Here is a 19,913-nt window from a genome sequence, read left to right on the forward strand (position 1 = left end):
TGTTTCTCTTTTATGAAGAGAAATCTGTTCAAACACAATCAACACGGCCTTGTGGAGCCTTTTGAGACATTTACCAATACAACGTCTAGGCTGCTAATGTCTTCAGGCTGAAGCCCAAAGATCTTTTAATACACTATTGACTTGAGTCTCAGGAACTGCCCTTTCTATTTTGAATTCAACTTTATATTCCAATACATTTATATCAGAAGACCATTAAGTACTAAAAACACAGTTTTCCAGTGGGAATTACTATGCATAAATCATTTTGTCGCTTATGTAATGTTTGTGATTAAGTTGTGTGATTTTCAGGTGGTGTTTACACACAATATGTGAAATGTTGGACCAATAAATGCAACTGAGATTAATAGGTAATTTTAGAAGTCGTACATGGCTTTTATTACGGTGCAATGAATAAATGTCTTCACATGTGTTTGATGTTCATTTTTGAAGTAATTCAAATACAAATAAAAAATGGAGAATGCAAAAGATGTAGAAACAGAATAGCTCAGTAAATGAAGTTAAACATGCCTTGTTAAAGAAAAAACGAAATGACACAAACATTTAAAAAGTAAATATAATCATGTGAACAGAGCTGTCCTTCAGAATAGTTCCCTATTAAGAGTTTTGGGAGCTCTATTTGAACTGATCTGATAACACATTTCCTACCACACAGCCGCCCTTTAAAGTCATTTCAAAAATATAAATGATGGTATCTTGATGACTGGCTAAAACTATCTGAGCTGCAGAGTGTGGAGGTTTTGAGTTCCCCTTTAATGAACTGTGAGCAATGAAGATTGCATTTTCTCCTGTTTCTTCTTCTACATAAACTGAGAGATGAAACTTCTTGTGTAAGTAAAAAGCATATTAAGAATCCAACCCAAATATGACCACAAGACAACACTCATATTCTCTTCACTTGAGCGTAGAGATCCTCTGGGACGTCAGCAGTCTGTGTAACGTTGTTTGCTCGGTCGGACACTTTGACCTGTGCATACAGCGTGTCCTGCTGCTGTCCACTGTCCTGCACCGAGACCGAGGATGGTTCAGGTCCGCACCTCGAGAAGTTAATCTCTCCATAATTGATGTCTTCCTCTGTTCTTGCTGTCTCCTCAACAGTCAGACTCTGATAATATATAAATAAAGCAAACAGGAAGTGTTTGTGAACATTCAGCCGGATCTTTCACAATGATTACAGAACTACACAGATTTTGGTATGTTCTCACCTGTGTCTGTTGTGAAGTTGAACGTTTTGACTTGAACCACCTGGAAGACAAAAGGTTGGGTTTAATATACAGAGTGTCAGTAGAAGATTTAACTTGAGATACTTACCAAACAAAGACAACCAGACAGATGAGTACGATGATCCCAATGATTCCTCCAAGAACTGCGCCCAATTGTAGAAGGTTAACTTCACCTCAAGACAAGATGAAAAAACAACAAATAGAAGTGACTAAATGAAGACAATGTGAACATGTGACACTATCGAAGTCCCTTTAATAGTTACCTTTAATAGTCAGATGGATCTCTGATGATGTCTGATTACCAAGATCATTGGTGGCCACACAGTGATAAACTCCTCCATCAGTGACATTAAAGCTGTAAAAGTCTCCTTCAGATACAGTGACGGGTCCATCTTTGCTGATCTTGAACCAGGTGAAGCGGCTGACGGGAGGATTGGCTCTGCTGGAGCAGGTCAGGTTCACCCGGCTACCTGCTGACACCGAACCTGGTGGACTGATGGACGCCGAGGTGTCCTTGGGAGCGTCTGAAGAGAATGTGAGATTAACTTTATGCATCCAAAGCAGCTGACATCCCATGAATCATCATGTGCTGACAGGATCCAATAACAAACACTCACATGAAACATTGAGAGTCGTTCTCTCCTCTGCTGTCTTGACATCTTTTCCTTCATTCACAGGATATCTGGCAGAACAGGTGATGATGGATCCATCATGTTCGTCTGACAGAGTGATGTTCTTCTGGATTTTAGTTGTGAAGGTTCGATCTTTGTTTTCCTCTGTCATGATGTGAGGGTCTTGTTGGAGGTTCCAGGTGAGTTTAGGAGGAGAGTGTGGACAGGGAGTGAAAGCTGAGCAGCTTATAGAGACAGACTCCTTCTCCTTCAGATCACCTGAGATCTCAATCCTGGGACTTGGAGGAGAATCTGTGGTTTCAAATCAAATACAGATTGTACACTGAAAAACACAGCGACAAGACCAGGAGTCTACTGCCATGCTAGCAGTACTCTTCTACATTTGAGAGCAAAATATTGTACTTTTACTCCACTAACAGCTTTTGGATTGTGATTCCTTATTTTAAAAAAGAAGAACGTGTTTGTTCAAGGCTGCTTGTCATTTTTCTGATGTTTCTGAGTTGTTAACAGAAATTACTTTTTTTCTCTTTTCCGCTCCCATTAATCACCTCACAACCCCTCAGATTTATCTTGTGACCCTCTGTAGGGGTAACATAAAATGTAAACTTACACTAATTAATGTAGATGTTTTACATCAATGATGGTAAATTAAAAAAAAAAAACTGAACTCATGAGACTTCCCCTTTTTCAAGCGTTACATGCAAAGGTCCACATGAACAGGTAGCTTTCTCATGGGACTATTAATAGTAGTGCCCAAAAAAATTCTATTAATATTCATGAAGTGTAAACATTTCATTGTCTGGTTGGTCTCTGAAGCAGATATTTACATTCACATTGAAGGTTAGCTTCAACTGATATCACTTTTTATTCTAAACAATAACATCATGGACTGACTGATAAAAACCAAACTCTCTTACCTAGAACTGTTATTTGAAGAGGATCACAAAGAGCTGTTGCAACAAATGGCCAGTTCTCAATCCTGAAGTAGTATGTGTTTGTGTATGATGTGATTAAACTGGAAAATAAAGTGATGCAGTTTTTCTGACTCAGGTCTCCAGTTAGATTCATTGGATAGATGTTATCATTCCTGCTACTGTTGAAAATCACATTATCTGGATTTTCGCGAAAGTTATGGCCTTTCTTAATCCACACTCCGAAGGTTGTTCTTGCGCTGCTGAATTCCTCCTCTGATTTAATAACGCTGAAGTTACATGGGATTTGCAAACAAGATCCAGTCAGTGCTTCCATCTCTTGAGGTGCAGTAATGAATAGAGCTGGATTCCAATTACAATCAGCCAAAGTACCTGTGAAACAGACTAATGATTAACAGTGGTGATTAACATATGTAAAACATCAACAAAACATGAAGAGAAATATGCTTCAGCAGTAATATTTTGCATTGTGGTCTATTTTTCCCTGAACAGTTTTTGTTTTGATTCATGTTTTTGGTTTTACAACAACTATGAGGTCGACCCCAGTGGTGACTGTGGTGGAGTGGGACCTCTGCTCGCAGGAGGCCGCGGACCTCTCGCTCTTTCTCTGTTTGTGCAACGAAGTCACGCTAAGAAAAATCACCTGGATCCGGCTTACAATGAAAAAGTATTTATAATTTACAAATGCTAAAAGACAATTACAAACTGAATTACACTGTCGACAGTAAGGAATCGCGAAACCGAGTTCAAACACTCTCCCCCCCACCGGCCTACAAACGCCAGTTTACAGTAAAGAAGATCGCCAAGAACTGAATAACATTTCTTCGAACAATGTTTTTATACCCAAAAGTCAGTAGTTTACTTTCAAAAGTCCATTATCAGCTTTGTGATTTGCTGGAATCTGATTGTCTCCTCCTGTCCTCGGACAATGCTCTCCATTGGTCTAAGTGATCCGCATAATGTCTGAATAGTGTCCTCTGGTCCGACCTGTCCTCCTCCTCATAAAACAGCATGTACCCGACCCCCATGTTTTCTTAGGGCTGTCTTCATCTACATCTCTGTTTGATCAATACATCTCCTTCCCCCACTGTTAACACCCCACATTCCTGAAGTCGACTCACCAAACTCATCTCATTATCATACAGTTGTTTTCAGATCTGAAAAGCCTGTCTCAAAGGTCTCTCTCTTTCCCTCAAAACATTCAGTAACTGTATTTTATAGTCTGATACATAGAATGATTATACTTTTATGATTTAACACTTTTCCAAACAAACATGTTATAACATTATATCCACCATTAGGAGTGCTTATTAAACACACTAACATTGCTTTTTAACTTTAAATACTTCACATGACCAAACCCATCTACATCTCCAAATAACTAAGTCAATCTCGTCTCAGTGACAAAAGAGCTCAGGAAGAAAATACAGATTGTAACATTCACATGAATTTAGGGTAACATGATATGTGTCAAATAGTAAATGATTCAAGAGAAATACAAGTGACTGAACCAAAAGCTCACCTGAGAGAAAGAAGACACTCAGTAACATGTTGGCTGTCACCGTTCTCACAGACCGGACTGCCATGACACTCATCACCTGGATTCACAAACACAACAATGCAGTGGATTTTACGAAGCGTTCAACATGCTCTGTACAACCACAAGTTGTGTTAAGAGACCACCGCTCACAAGTCTGCAAATGTGTACGACGAGAATCAAAACCATAAATGTTGTCTCACCAAAGAAGCCCACATCAACAAGAGAGTGACAAATAGATGGTTGGTGGTTTTAAAGAGAAAATCCTGCAACTCATGAATTTCATCAGTCTAACAAACCAACTTCCTTTTTTAGCTGTCGTAATTTAAAACCAAGTTGACTTTTTTTGAATTAAGAGCACAGAGCGAATGCAGTTTTATTTTTTATCAGAGTTCTTCCCTTAACTGCTCATGTCCTGTGAGTCTATATCTTCTATAATCGTTATATATTACATACATCCCAATAATTATAATAATAATAAGCACATGTAACAGCCAGTGACTTGAGTACAGTCACTGTGGATCACACTGAGCTTTATCTCTGTTGCTCTGCATCACAGGACTGATGAACCTCACAAACCTTTATTTGTGTTATTACAATTTCATCATTAAATAAATGACTTACCCTAACAGATAAAACATTTCCTCACTCATACTTTCTGCTTCATCTTCATCTCAAATATCTATTAAAATCTTCAAAAAGTACATTTGATAAACACCAGCAGACAAAAGGTAAGGATTATTCTGTTTTATATTTAAAAAGAAAAACATGAAAATGTCCCATCAAGGAGCCCAGTTTCACACAGATTATTGAAGAAACTGTATCTGTTGTTGTTTTCCTTCATAAAGGAGCATAGAGGGGAAAATACTGGAATCCATGAGAAGCAGTAGAAAATGACTCGCCAAGCAGTCAGAAAAATATAAGGCACTCAATGGCATGAATAATACGGAAAAGGCTCAGATGGGCAGCTACTCTTTACAACGTATTGATATTTTATCCACCCATGAGTCCTGACACACAGTTTTGTTCTCTGTGCCTTTAAATATGAAAAGTAAAACTCATTTAGAGTCATGACAATGCATTTTATGAGATGGAACTGATTATTTAAATTGTTAAGAGTTTGCATGTGTGGAGAAATACTCTCTTTTTCCTTGATTATTACATGCAGAAAAAACTTTATTTATTGTAGACGCATTTATTGAATATTGTTCATGTTGAAATGAGATTATTAGGATTTTTCTGTTGTTGAAAAATGTATTAGATAACAGTTCACGGAATAAGCTAAATATTGTTACAAAGTTTTTTTAATTGGTTTCAGTTTTTTTCTTATTTCCTGTTTTATTTTGGTATTCCTGTCAGTGTGATTACATAATCGGCCCTGATCAGTTTCAGCTGTGTCGAATCAACCTTCCTCGCTTGTGTATTCAGTGTGTGTGCTCCCTTTTGTCTGTTCCTGTCTTTACTGGTTGAGGGATCATTTTTGGGTTGTTTTCTATATTTTGGACCTTGTTTCTGGGATCTGACTTAGACTCTACATGGTATTTTTGTACTGTTGTCTTACTTCATTTGACAGTCTCCTGTGAACTTTTGGTGTGGCTTGTCTGGATATTAACTCTGCTCCCCTGACTGTGAGCTCTTCAGAGCTCTATGGCTCAGAGTTTCCTGGTAGGTGGTGTTGTTGGCTTTGTAGTAGAAGTCACTTTGTATTTAAATTTAACTGGTGTAATAAGAAGCAGCCCGGCTATTGGCTGTTTTTCCCCGTCACAACATTTTAGCTGTATTCAAGTTTTTGTCTATTTGCAGTTGATAGTCATTACATTTTATGTCAAACTTGCCATTAGTGTATTTATAGTAAAATCTTAAAAATGTCTCCATATAATAGGATACATACTTATGACAAAATAAGCAACAATCATCATTTGGCTTTAATTATGAGGTTAATACTTTAAAAATGCTGTAAATTGTTACCAAATTGTGATTCAAATATTGCTCCTGATTGGTGACATCACCTCTTCCAAAAAACAGCAAGAACCAACTTGGATGATGTTTTTTAATGTGAAATGGAAAAAAAACTGTAAAAGTTTTGTAAAATAAAGGGTATTCATAAGTCACTGCTGACACTGTATGAATTTGATCGACGGCACACATGGAATGTACTGCAACATTTTTGTAAATCTCTAAAAGGAAGCTGAGAAATGATACAACTGCAACTTTTAATTTATTAAATTCAACTCTCCAAACAAGTGGACTGATCACAGTACAGTGGGAAACTACTGTGAAAAGGTTTTCTTATTCATCCATAATTGAGTGACAAGGTTTGTCTTTTATTCATGGATTTCTTCTTACTGACCAGTCTCCCACAAAAGAGCCATGTGAAGAAAATGGATATACACCCAAATCATTTTTTAGCTTGCATTATGACACTACAAACACATAATGGCATTTGTTTGGCTTGCATCATAACATAAGAACATATCGCAACATAAGAGAGCTGTCAGCTTCATTTTTCTGTGTAATAATAAAGTGCAATTTAGAAGCCGTCATTAAAAAACAGAAACAGACAATTGATAATACAATACAAAAAAGAGGAAATAGCTAAAAGCAAGTAATTTCACAGCATTGTTTGTGACCACCACAATATACCTGTTTGTATAAGACACATCTGATGCTCTAAAAGTGAATGCAAGATTTTTGTGTCTGAGTATTGAAACTAAATGTGATTGAACTGTTCAATCATTCTGGACATCTGGTGGCCACTTCTTGTACTAAATGGTCTAACTAGACTAAAGGTCTAGTTCAGACTGGTTTTACATTAGAAGAAAATGATCTAAGGTTTTTTACACTGATTTGTCAACATTATGTTCAAAATTCTTTAATGACATCCAACATTTACATAACTTAGACACCCAATTAAGGAATCAAGTTGGGTGATATTGACAGACTCTCAAAAAAATAAATGTGTCATCTGCATAAAAATGAATGTCTGTGTTCTGTATGTGTATATTATGACCTTGAGGAAACATGTAGACAAAACAGTATGGCCCAGGTATAGAACCCTGAGGAACGCCACAAATACACCTTTGACTTTAAATAATCAGTTAAAACAAAAAGATATGAAAATAAATCAGACTCAGAGATTTTGGTCAGTTGAAGACATTCATTCAAAATAGAATAATACAGCATCAAATGTCAGAGCTGTAAAAAACAAACAGCTAATACTAACAAATCACAGATTAAAATGAGAAAGATATCTGTACAGAAATACAATCATTTTGAGTGGATACATCTGGATATGAAATTGATTTGAAGAACTTACCAAATGGCAACACACGCACAGATGAGAACAATGATTCCTCCAACAACTGCGACCCATGGTGACAAACTTTCAAGCTGTTGTACTCCTACAGAAACAAAACATTATAAGTGACCAAGTCAAGTTAAGAAGAATGCTCAGCTTGACTTCATAGAGTATTTTGCAAACGTATATGTAAAACAATGCTGCGTCACTAATGTTTGCAGACGTGATGTTAGCCAACAATAACTGCTCCTAATTCACAGGATGTAATACAGTTCTGTGTTTACCTTTAATAGTCAGATGGATCTCTGATGATGTCTGATTACCAAGATCATTGGTGGCCACACAGTGATAAACTCCTCCATCAGTGACATCAAAGCTGTAAAAGTCTCCTTCAGATACAGTGACGGGTCCATCTTTGCTGATCTTGAACCAGGTGAAGCGGCTGACGGGAGGATTGGCTCTGCTGGAGCAGGTCAGGTTCACCCGGCTACCTGCTGACACCAAACCTGGTGGACTGATGGACGCCGAGGTGTCCTTGGGAGCGTCTGAGGAGAATGTGAGATTAACTTTATGCATCCAAAGCAGCTGACATCCCATGAATCATCATGTGCTGACAGGATCCAATAACAAACACTTACAGTAAACATTGAGAGTCGTTCTCTCCTCTGCTGTCTTGACATCTTTTCCTTCATTCACAGGATATCTGGCAGAACAGGTGATGATGGATTCATCATGTTTGTCTGACAGAGTGATGTTCTTCTGGATTTTAGTTGTGAAAGCTGAGCAGCTTATAGAGACAGACTCCTTCTCCTTCAGATCACCTGAGATCTCAATCCTGGGACTTGGAGGAGAATCTGTGGTTTCAAATCAAATACAGATTGTACACTGAAAAACACAGCAAAAATACAGTCACTTAACACGCGTGAACGCTGACACTTTTGTATATAAATTATATATAGTATATATATATATATATATATATATATATATATATACATAGTATATAAATTGCATCAATTTCCCTAAATCTGGTTATTTTACTCTTGTACGAAAATGTATGTGTCATCAAAGCATCTGAAAATATTGCTTTAACTCCTAAACATCCCTCTATGACACTAAATAGTAATTAAAGTAACTAAATTATATATAATTCAATTGTCAGTCAGGATAGGGTTAGGGTCATCAGGTCAAACTATCAATTTGTCCAATACTTTGGTTTATGACCAAAATACCGGCAAAAATCATGACATTCCCATGAGCCTCAGCTGTACTTGTGTGTTTCGTGCTAATGATTAGGCTAAAGATGGTGAACATGGTATACATTATATCCACAGATTGTGCTTGGTGAACAGCAGTATGTTATCATCAGCGTTTCACAAACCACCTCTGCACTGTTCCTGAGTAGGCCTGTAGCCTCACAGAGCTGCTAACATGAATATACTTTTAGTCTTGTTGTTATGAACAATAATATTACAGACAAACTGATAAAAACTCTCTTACCTAGAACTGTTATTTGAAGAGGATCACAATCAGCTGTTGCAATAAATGGCCAGTTCTCAATCCTGAAGTAGTATGTGTTTGTGTATGATGTGATTAAACTGGAAAATAAAGTGGTGCAGTTTTTCTGACTCAGGTCTCCAGTTAGATTCATTGGATAGATGTTATCATTCCTGCTACTGTTGAAAATCACATTATCTGGATTTTCGCGAAAGTGATGGTAATTTTTAATCCACACTCCGAAGGTTGTTCTTGTGCTGTTGAATTCCTTCTCTGATTTAACTCTGAAGTTACATGGGATTTGCAAACAAGATCCAGTCAGTGCTTCCATCTCTTGAGGTGCAGTAATGAATAGAGCTGGATTCTTATCACAAGCAGCCAAAGCACCTGTGAAACAGACTAATGATTAAATTGAATAAGTCTGCATGAAGAGAGTGTTGGTGATAAACAAACTTACAAAAAAGTAAGCAGCAGCATTTTCTTAATAACAATCACCTACAACCTTCAGTCAACATGAACAGTTCTTACAGTTCACACTGTAAATCATTCAAGTAACGTCTCCAATTAAAAGTGACTGAACCAAAAGCTCACCTGAGAGAAAGAAGACACTCAGTAACATGTTGGCTGTCACCGTTCTCACAGACCGGACTGCCATGACACTCATCACCTGGATTCACAAACACAACAATGCACTTAGTATAGTATTCTTGGTCATAATGCAGATTTTATTAAGCCTTTGTGTTCTTTTGAAGTAACTTACACATTTAAAATGTACACATTTACATGCCCTGTATTCATTGTGTTTTAAGTAGTCATTTGAGCTTAATTGGACATATTATGTAAATTCTGCTCAATATGAGAGCCTTGACTTATGTCCTGCAAACACACATAAAAAATGTAACATTTCATAATACCTTTTATTAAATGCATATCATAAAACAAATAACTATGTGGCTTTAAAACACAAAGATGTAAATCAATACAAGCAGTAAAATGATTTGCCTTACCAAATAAGCCCACAGCAAAAAGGAGAAACAGCAAGGTCTTCAAATTTTCAAGTGAAGTGCTGCAATTGAGGAACTTCCACTAATGTTAAAGTATGCGACCACAATACCAAACACCTTATTTAGCCATTGCAATACAAAGAGAAGTTTTTGAAACCTCATAAGCTGATATACAGCTGTTACATATAACATGATCTGAACTTCTGCAGCTGTGAAGCAAGCAGTTCTCATACTTACTGCTCATATCCGGCTTGTATTTTTATCACACGACTCACTGCAAGTCTGTATGCCATGTCTTCTTTATGTGGAATATTTCATTATCATGTGTAAGAGCAATGAAGTTGAATCAAATCCAAAATAAAGCTATTTTGTAGAGTTGCAGAGTAGATATTTTACAGAGCCAGCAGTGTGCTGGATGTCATATTAAGACACAGTGACCCAGCTATATGTGTATTTTCTGTATACATAAAAACAAATGATCTAATATGTACAGTTTACATATGAAAACAACTAGTGAGGTAAAGAAAGAAAGCTTCTTTTATCTTTAGAAGAAAACAGGAAAGGTAACAAACTGTGAAAATATGTTAAAGAAAAGATGTAGTTACTTCTGTGTTATCCTGGTTTTCACAAATAAACACGGCAGAAAAACACGAACATTTCAAATTAATGACAATTTACGTTCACCCAAAATCTGGGATCATCTTGTTCGCCTAATCAAGTGTATACAAACAAAGTCATGCTATTTAATAATTGCTGGCCTGGAGAAAAACAGGTGATTTACTTTTCTTGTATGTGGCACACCAACACATAGAAACAGGAAATAAGAAATGATGTTCGGTTCCATTGATATTGAATACGTCAATATGTCAAGTCATATCTGTAGCAGCCGTTACAAGCCGTGGTCGGTTATAAGGTCAACTTTGTTACAGATGATTAATGTGATGTACAAAGATAAACTGTGTGCTGTCAGTAGACTTGTTTGAGAAAGAAGAATATGTTATTGTTGCATCCATAAAGTGTCTTTGAGTACCTTTTAAAGCGCTATACAAATAAAATGTATTATTATTATTATTATTATTATTATTCCTGGAAAAACTACCTAGCCTACCAAAAATCCCTAGAAGGGCATGCTGGTTGAGTGGTTTAGACACATCAAAATATAACTGTAACACGCCACTTCGAATCCAGCCGGGGACACCTCTCTGTCTCCCCTCACTTCCTGTTTGAGTATTAACAAAAAGTGAGTTTAGCTCTCCTTACTGAAATGGGTCTGCATTGCATTCTGGTCTACCATCACCTGATTGCTTTCCTTCCTCCTGAGGCTTGAGCAAGCCGTTTTGTTGTTGGATAATAATGTACCTAGCTCCTCATGTAGCTTACCTTTACTGGTTTGGTGGAGCGTCTTGATCTAAACCAGCTGGAAGAAAAGGAGATGACGTTAAGGGGTCCTGTTGTTTAAGATGTCATATCAATGATCTATTACATAGACAACATGTTACATGTCAACAATTGACTAAGTAGTCCATCTGTGCAAATGATCATATGACAGAAAGGTTTGTCTCTACACTCAAAGATGACTACAATACTGATGAGCATTATGATACCCACGATCTTCACTATGACTTGAACACCAACCCGTTCTTACTGTTAATCACCTGCAACACAACAGCATGGTCCCCTTCTACTTAAGGCGACATTGTATGACTCTAAAACATCACAAACCATTATTTCTGCTGCTGTTATAGCAACTATATATCAACTGCTGTCCAGGTGACAATTTCCCGCCATACGAATTGGAACATCTACAATAATACAATTCGTTCACTGTTGGCCACTTTAAAGCCATAATCCTATGTATGAGCATCACTCTGCTCCAGGTTGTCATCATTGGTAATGACCCAGGCAAAGCATCAGCAGGAGGGTTTCCTCTGCTGGAGCAAATCAGATTCACCAAGCTGCCCACTGACACTGGATCAGTTGGACTCATGACCACCTTCATGTCTTTTGGAGGGTCTGGACGATTTGGCATTTGGAGAGATTTTGCAATGATGAGAAAAAGTTTGCAAACTATGGGTAAGATTAGAATATTCAACAGCAAACTAGAACCTCTTGGTATCGGCTCGCTACATCATCTTTGAGTTGGTAGCGACTAGTTGACATGTTTAAGAACACTCCAGCAGTGCCAGTGGTTTTAAACAGGAAGTATTTAATGAATGAGATGAGGTCTCACATAAAACATCAAGCGTCACAGTCGTCTCTGCTGTTATTGTGCCCCTTCCTTCATTCACAGGGTAGCTGGCAGAGCAGGTGATGTTCAAACCATCATGTTTGTCTGACAATGTGACGTTCTCATGGATTTTGGTTGTGAAGGTTTGATCCCAATTGCTCTATTTGGCTCAGAGAGTCCTGGTGGAGAGTCCACTTTAGTTTAGGAGGGGAGCTTGCAGTGGGAGTGACAGCTGAGCAGGTTATTGTGACAACTCTGCCCTCAACTAGCAGACCTGAGGTTTCAATTGTGTGGACTGATGGCGTGTCTGTGTAAGAAGATAAATTACATTATTTAGATTTGTTTCATTGTACAGATGATAGTTTATTATAAATCTTTATTTTGCCAGGTTATCTCCTCTGCAAGAGAGACCTGAGTACAGCAATTTATGCAATGAAATCAAAGAATCAAAAACATCTAAAAATTGAAGTTTAGAATCGCCCAATGTCTTAGTTTTATGGCACAAGAAATTCTGTATTAAGTCGTGGAGTATCTGAAGTTTAACAGTCTCTATATCTACTCTGGTCAGCAGTAGCTTTAATGGTGAGGTTCTAAATTTAGATGTTTTAGTATGAAACCGTTTTAAATGAAAATGATGGTTGCTTTCTTCTGTAATAATACAAAGACAACTTAATCAAATAGCTTTAGATTGTATGATCTTAGATACAGTGACCGTATTTGGACATGTCATACTGAGATTGTCAGTCTAACCTCTCTATTGTTAAACTTTGTTCAATTGTCAGTCTGGGCCAAATTTCCCAGCTTTCATGGGAAGGGTCCCGTTCGTACACTCTAAACAATTTCACCGTCAAATAAGGAATCAAACCAATTTACATTAAATGTGCATATGCATCAAGAGACGGCATTAGTGTGCCTGACTGACAGTGGACTACCACTTTCAAGCGGAACCTGACTTTAGGAAACGGTGTGCCGTTGGAAAAGTACTGGCATACCATTCTAGGGATGGGTACCTACCGCTGAACAACAGTAGCATACCACTCTAGGGATATGTACCTACCGCTGAACAACAGTAGCATACCACTCTAGGGATATGTACCTACCGCTGAACAACAGTAGCATACCACTCTAGGGATATGTACCTACCGCTAAACAACAGTAGCATACCACTCTAGGGATATGTACCTACCGCTAAACAACAGTAGCATACCACTCTAGGGATATGTACCTACCGCTGAACAACAGTAGGATACCACTCTAGGGATATGTACCTACCGCTGAACAACAGTAGCATACCACTCTAGGGATAGGTACCTACTGCTAAACAACAGTGGCACACCACTCTAAAGATATGTAGGCTACCTACCGCTAAACAACAGTAGCATACCACTCTAGGGATATGTACCTACTGCTAAACAACAGTAGCATACCACTCTAGGGATAGGTACCTACTGCTAAACAACAGTAGCATACCACTCTAGGGATATGTACCTACTGCTAAACAACAGTAGCATACCACTCTAGGGATATGTACCTACTGCTAAACAACAGTAGCATACCACTCTAGGGATAGGTACCTACTGCTAAACAACAGTAGCATACCACTCTAGGGATAGGTACCTACTGCTAAACAACAGTAGCATACCACTCTAGGGATATGTACCTACTGCTAAACAACAGTAGCATACCACTCTAGGGATATGTACCTACTGCAAAACAACAGTAGCATACCACTCTAGGGATAGGTACCTACTGCTAAACAACAGTAGCATACCACTCTAGGGATATGTACCTACTGCAAAACAACAGTAGCATACCACTCTAGGGATAGGTACCTACTGCTAAACAACAGTGGCATAGCCTACCACCGGCCACTTTTCGATTTCGGCGTCACTCCCTCAGACACTGAATTAAAATAGCATTAAGAGTGAAACACTGAATTAAAATAGTATCACGAACAGTGTAATAGAACTGCATCACAGTCTAGCTTGTTAACGAGTCTTATTCACATTTATAGTTAATTTAAACAGCATGAACTCACACATGAATGAAAACAACAGAGAGAGAGAACACCTTGAAAGAGGACTTGACTGCAGCGTCTGGCTGATATCCTCAATCTCTGATGACGAGTGACTGTAAAACAAACAAAATAAAAACTTTAGAAACACAATGTTCTGAACTTCTGGAAAGTTCTATGACATCCAGGATAAACACACTTAAAAGAAGCTTTGGGTGTGCAACTGTGGGTTTGCATGTGCCTCACATATGTTAACATATCAGTGCAAGTCTTTGCAAAAAGCTAATACAACAATACCACACAGTTTAAATCAACAGACTCTCCTATGTGATGAGCTGATTACGTTAAGAAATGAAGCGAGGACAATGGACCACAATGGACTAACGTTCAACAATAAAATTAGTTTGATCTGGTTTTAATGTTGCTCCTGGGATAACACACACAGGTAACGTTACTGTTAGCGTTACCTCAACTGTTCATCGTCTTGAACACACGTCTGTGATTTCTGGTCTCCTCTCCCTTTTGATAAACGTCCTACAGTCGGTTCAATAAGCGCACAAGTAAACACAAGTTAGGTTACTAACGTTACATCTTTACACTGTATTTGGTGATTAACTTTATCTATTTTAGTGCTTTAGTGATCTCCAACTGTTGAGGCTTAAGAATAGTAATAATGTCGACATAATGCTGTGGTGCAGAAATGCAGATGAGAAGGATATAGATGTTCAAGTTACAGTATACATGTCACCAGCTTGTAGCGTGAACGTCTATGAGTGATGCAAAAGGCACTAAGTCACAGGAGTTACACATCTAGATTATCTACTTCTGATGATTGTCTTGAAATAAACCCAAGTTCACACTGCATTACTTTCCTCAAAACAGGTGATGAGCCAGAGGGGGGAATTGTTGTTTATGGCAACTTCTGGCCCTTAAACACAACGGAATAACTTAAACCTTAACTTGGTTAACAAAACAAACACTTTTATTCCCAGATACGACACACATCTGTTTTAGTGAGCAGCTTTCTTTTGTAAAAAACAATGTTAAATAAGATAATCATAAATCATAAGGTCCCCATAAAGGATGAATACATAGTCAAAAATAGCAACATTGTGTGAGTCTACTCTTTCGTACATGACAGTTCCTGTACTTATTGTTCTTTTAATGCAATATCCTACATTGTCCAATCCCGATTACATGTAACTTAATCCCATTTCTCAATAAATATATTGTTTTGCAAAAAAAGTGAGAATCCTGCAGAATCTGACTAAGGGGGAATTGCTGCTTATGGCAACTTCTGGATCAAGGGAGGAATGCAACCAATCTATCAGAAATATTTGAAAATAAAAATGTTGTTTTCCTTTTTGTCATACAGGTGCAGCACATTGAACACATACAAAGATGTGGTGATGTAATTTTCCTGTAACAATGTCCAATTTCAAGACTTCAGATAATGGTGAAATACTTTTTATGGGAGAAGTGTTGAAAAACCGCATGGTTTGGTTAGGGTCATTACAAAACAAATTTCTTGTCTCCTTTCCACCTCTTGCATTGTGTGTCTTAAAGTGACAGACTTACATCCACTTTCTGTAGGCTATAACAAAGACAACAGGAAATATTTTCCAGTTCCAAATGAATTTTGGTTATTAATAAATTAATTGAATATGTTCCTAAGAAAACACTCAAACAAAAAAATGTAAATAAGACCGTCAACATCATGTTGTGTCAGGCCTATTCATTTCAGTGAAAATATTCATAAAACATTTGTTATTTAGTGTTAAGAGCAGCCGCATTATGTGAGTGTGACTTCTTCACATTAACAATAAAGGTGACTATGCAGCAGTCCAAGTCATCTGATCCTATTCAGAAATTTGTATATATAATGTATAGACTAGGCATGGGACGATGTAAAATACCACTCTAGGGATAGGTACCTATCCCTAGAGTGGTATGCTACTGTTGTTTAGCAGTATGTACCTATATTATCTATATAATGTATAGATTAGGCATGGGACGATGTAAAAAATTCATATGGTGATTATCATGGCCACAATAACAGCGATTCACAATATTATCCAGATAATCATCAGCATGTTTAAAAACTCTTTAAAAGGCCCTTAAACACAACATAATAACTTAAACCTTAATTTGGTTAAGAAGCAAACATTTTTATTCCCAGACTCGACACACATCTTAAATAAGATAATCAGAAAATTGTATATCACAAGTGAGAATCCTGCAGAATCCGACTAATCAACTTCCCCTGTGTACTTAAAAGTTCTCAAAATGTATTGAGGGAGTTGTACATGTCGTACCCTCCACCACTTCTCCTTAGTCTGGTTGATAAGCCACACAGCTAAAGCAAAGGTTTCTCAACACATTCAGAGTGTCAACACCAACTCAACTATTAACTGGACTCCTGATCATGTGGATTTATATTTATAACAATAATAGTCTTGATTTGTCATTTCAGTACATAGACTAGATGGTTTGCACTGTATGAATACCTCACATATAAAACCATATTCTCTGTAGGGGAACGTGGGCTTTCCACAGTATGAGACAACTAGCTATTTTGTCAGTTATAAATACAATTTATTCTCAGTTGTCTGTGTTAGTATAAAAGTATAACTGTTATAACCTGTAACCTTTTTGAATCAACATATAACCATTGAACCTATAAACCTTTTTAATGTTTGATAGAAGTGATTAAACCTATAACTTGTTTTACTTTTTCATAGAAGTGATTAAACCTATAACTTGTTTTACTTTTTCATAGAAGTGATTAAACCTATAACTTGTTTTACTTTTTCATAGAAGTGATTAAACCTATAACTTGTTTTACTTTTTCATAGAAGTGATTAAACCTATAACTTGTTTTACTTTTTGATAGATGTGATAAAACCTATAACTTGTTTTACTTTTTGATAGATGTGATTAAACATATAAACTGCATTTATGCCTTGTATAAAGTAGTCACTCTAAACTTATACACTACTTTCTCGTCTGAACAGGATCAAACCAGTTACCTTCTGTGTCTGACTTAGAGAGAGGAGGCTTCATGTGAGTGACGCATGAGCCTGAAGGAGGTGCCAGCTTTTTAGCAGCATAAAAAGGAACAGAGAATCTGTGAGTTTGGGCTTTTTACTCCCAACTAAACTTAGAGGTCTTACCCCCCCTTAGAATAGAGGACAAGACCCTTCTACTGTCTTACCCCCTCAGAAGTGGGGGCAGAAGACACTTATCCTATCTTACCCACTTAGGAAAAAAAAAAAGAAGAAAAACCTCGCAGACAGAGCAAACGGAGAGAGCCTGCAAAACTGCAGCAAAAACATGCAGAGACAGCAGAGCAGAGCAGAGAGAAAGGGGGAGATTTCTAGGATAGAGACTAGATATACCTCATAGCAAAATCAGTGAAAACTGATAAAGAGGCGACGTCCTTATAGTAGGAGTGTTAGAATTAGTTAGTATTGTAGCACTATGACTGTTTCATTGAATTGAAATTGTTGAATATGATTTTTGTGTGAACAACTTAAATAAAAATACAGCCTTACATTGTGTAAGTGTCTGAAGCAAACAAAGTATTCTGGTCCTTTAAAACAAGTTAACCCTCTTCCCCTGTCCGTTGATGGTGTGATCAGAAGTGACGACTGAAGCATGCAGGGGAGCTTAAGGTAAGTACCCTGAGTGAAGACTTGGCAGTGTTAGTCATAAAATAGTGAGAATGTTCACAATAGGCAATAGTAAAGTACAGACGAAATACATAACTATTATATACAGGGTGCTAGGATTGCATCCCATTGAAAGCGCCTAGGGCATTAGCCGTAAAAGACTTTCAAGACAATTCATCCGAAATCCTTATAATTTAGCTACGGGGTGAGATAAAAGACGGAAGGTTTTGTTCCAACACCTCAAAAAGGAAGGTATATCCTAGCAGGTGGGACAGCCGACGGAGTGACCACGGTGTGGACAGACGCCGCTTCACACTACAAGACTTAGAAAATATTTGAACCATATGAAGTTCATTGAAACATAGGAGTCGAGGCTTACAGAAAGACACGCTCTTATTTCCTTTTTATACATTTAATTATTCTTTACGGTCCATCCTGTTTAAATTATACTGTTGCTGCTTATACAGTTGTGGTCAAAAGTTTACATACACTTGTAAAGAACATAATGTCATGGCTCTCTTGAGTTTCCAGTTATTTCTACAACTCTGATTTTTCTCTGATAGAGTGATTGGAACAGATACTTCTTTGTCACAAAAAACATTCATGAAGTTTGGTTCTTTCATGACTTTATTATGGGTTAACAGAAAAAGTGACAAAATCTGCTGGGTCAAAAATATACATACAGCAACATGAATTAGCAATTTTGGTGACTTAGAAAGTTGTGTCAATGAAATGAGCTTCATAGCATGGCCTCTTAACTTCTTGTGAGTGATTATGAGTGACTACAACTGGTGACTTCTCTGAGGCCATTTAAATAGGGCTCATTGGATACAAACGCCCACAATCGCTACAATGGGAAAGTCAAAGGAGCTCAGCATGGATCTGAAAAAGCGAATCATTGACTTGAACAAGTCAGGAAAGTCACTTGGAGCCATTTCAAAGCAGCTGCAGGTCCCAAGAGCAACAGTGCAAACAATTGTTTGTAAGTATAAAGTGCATGGCACTGTTTTGTCACTGCCACGATCAGGAAGAAAACGCAAGCTATCACCTGCTGCTGAGAGAAAATTGGTCAGGAGGGTGAAGAGTCAACCGAGAACCACAAAAAAGCAGATCTGCCAAGAATTAGAAGCTGCTGGAACACAGGTGTCAGTGTCCACAGTCAAGCGTGTTTTGCATCTCCATGGACTGAGAGGCTGCCGTGCAAGAAGGAAGCCCTCGCTCCAAAAGCGGCACCTTAAGGCTCGACTGAAGTTTGCTGCTGATCACATGGACAAAGATAAGACCTTCTGGAGGAAAGTTCTGTGGTCAGACGAAACAAAAATCGAGCTGTTTGGCCACAATGCCCAGCAATATGTTTGGAGGAGAAAAGGTGAGGCCTTTAACCCCAAGAACACCATGCCTACCGTCAAGCACGGTGGTGGTAGTATTATGCTGTGGGGCTGTTTTGCTGCCAATGGAACTGGTGCTTTACAGAGAGTAAATGGGATAATGAAGAAGGAGGATTACCTTCAAATTCTTCAAGATAACCTAAAATCATCAGCCCGAAGGTTGGGTCTTGGGCGCAGTTGGGTGTTCCAACAGGACAATGACCCCAAACACACATCAAAAGTGGTAATGGAATGGCTAAATCAGGCTAGAATTAGGGTTTTAGAATGGCCTTCCCAAAGTCCTGACTTAAAATCCCATTGAGAACATGTGGACAATGCTGAAGAAACAAGTCCATGTCAGAAAGCCATCAAATTTAACTGAACTGCACCAATTCTGTCAAGAGGAGTGGTCAAAGATTCAACGAGAAGCTTGCCAGAAGCTTGTGGATGGCTACCAAAAGCGCCTAATTGAAGTGAAAATGGCCAAGGGACA

The 19,913-nt window shown here is 37.9% G+C and overlaps 1 protein-coding gene across 2 annotated transcripts; it reads right to left on the minus strand.

Annotated features, from left to right (window-relative positions):
• Positions 1–369: 369 nt before the first annotated feature.
• Positions 370–7,974, minus strand: LOC137871750 (sialic acid-binding Ig-like lectin 13). 2 transcript variants are annotated; one of them, XM_068709687.1, is made up of 9 exons: positions 7,925–7,974; positions 7,659–7,743; positions 4,328–4,403; positions 2,791–3,177; positions 1,859–2,164; positions 1,505–1,765; positions 1,330–1,414; positions 1,224–1,263; positions 370–1,123 (listed from the first exon to the last, which is right to left on the minus strand). In XM_068709687.1, the coding sequence occupies exons 2-9, from the start codon at positions 7,713–7,715 to the stop codon at positions 902–904; spliced, it is 1,434 nt and encodes a 477-aa protein (XP_068565788.1). In that variant the 5' UTR covers positions 7,716–7,743; positions 7,925–7,974; the 3' UTR covers positions 370–901. The 2 variants fall into 2 exon arrangements, with proteins under 2 accessions (XP_068565788.1, XP_068565789.1); XM_068709688.1 differs by lacking the exons at positions 7,659–7,743; positions 7,925–7,974 and adding an exon at positions 4,546–4,570.
• Positions 7,975–19,913: the final 11,939 nt, after the last annotated feature.

The sequence above is a fragment of the Cebidichthys violaceus genome, unplaced genomic scaffold (assembly GCF_023349555.1).
Source record: "Cebidichthys violaceus isolate CVI_PGR_0920_01 unplaced genomic scaffold, fCebVio1.0.p SCAF_15, whole genome shotgun sequence".
NCBI classification, from domain to species: domain Eukaryota; kingdom Metazoa; phylum Chordata; class Actinopteri; order Perciformes; family Stichaeidae; genus Cebidichthys; species Cebidichthys violaceus.

Coding starts and splice junctions, on each gene's coding strand:
- LOC137871750 (XM_068709687.1), bottom strand. CDS start 7,715: ATGGGTCGCAGTTGTTGGAGGAATCATTGTTCTCATCTGTGCGTGTGT. Junction 3,178..4,327: donor GAGTGTCTTCTTTCTCTCAG/GTGAGCTTTTGG, acceptor TCTGTTTCACAG/GTACTTTGGCTGATTGTAAT. Junction 1,124..1,223: donor CAACTTCACAACAGACACAG/GTGAGAACATAC, acceptor ATATATTATCAG/AGTCTGACTGTTGAGGAGAC.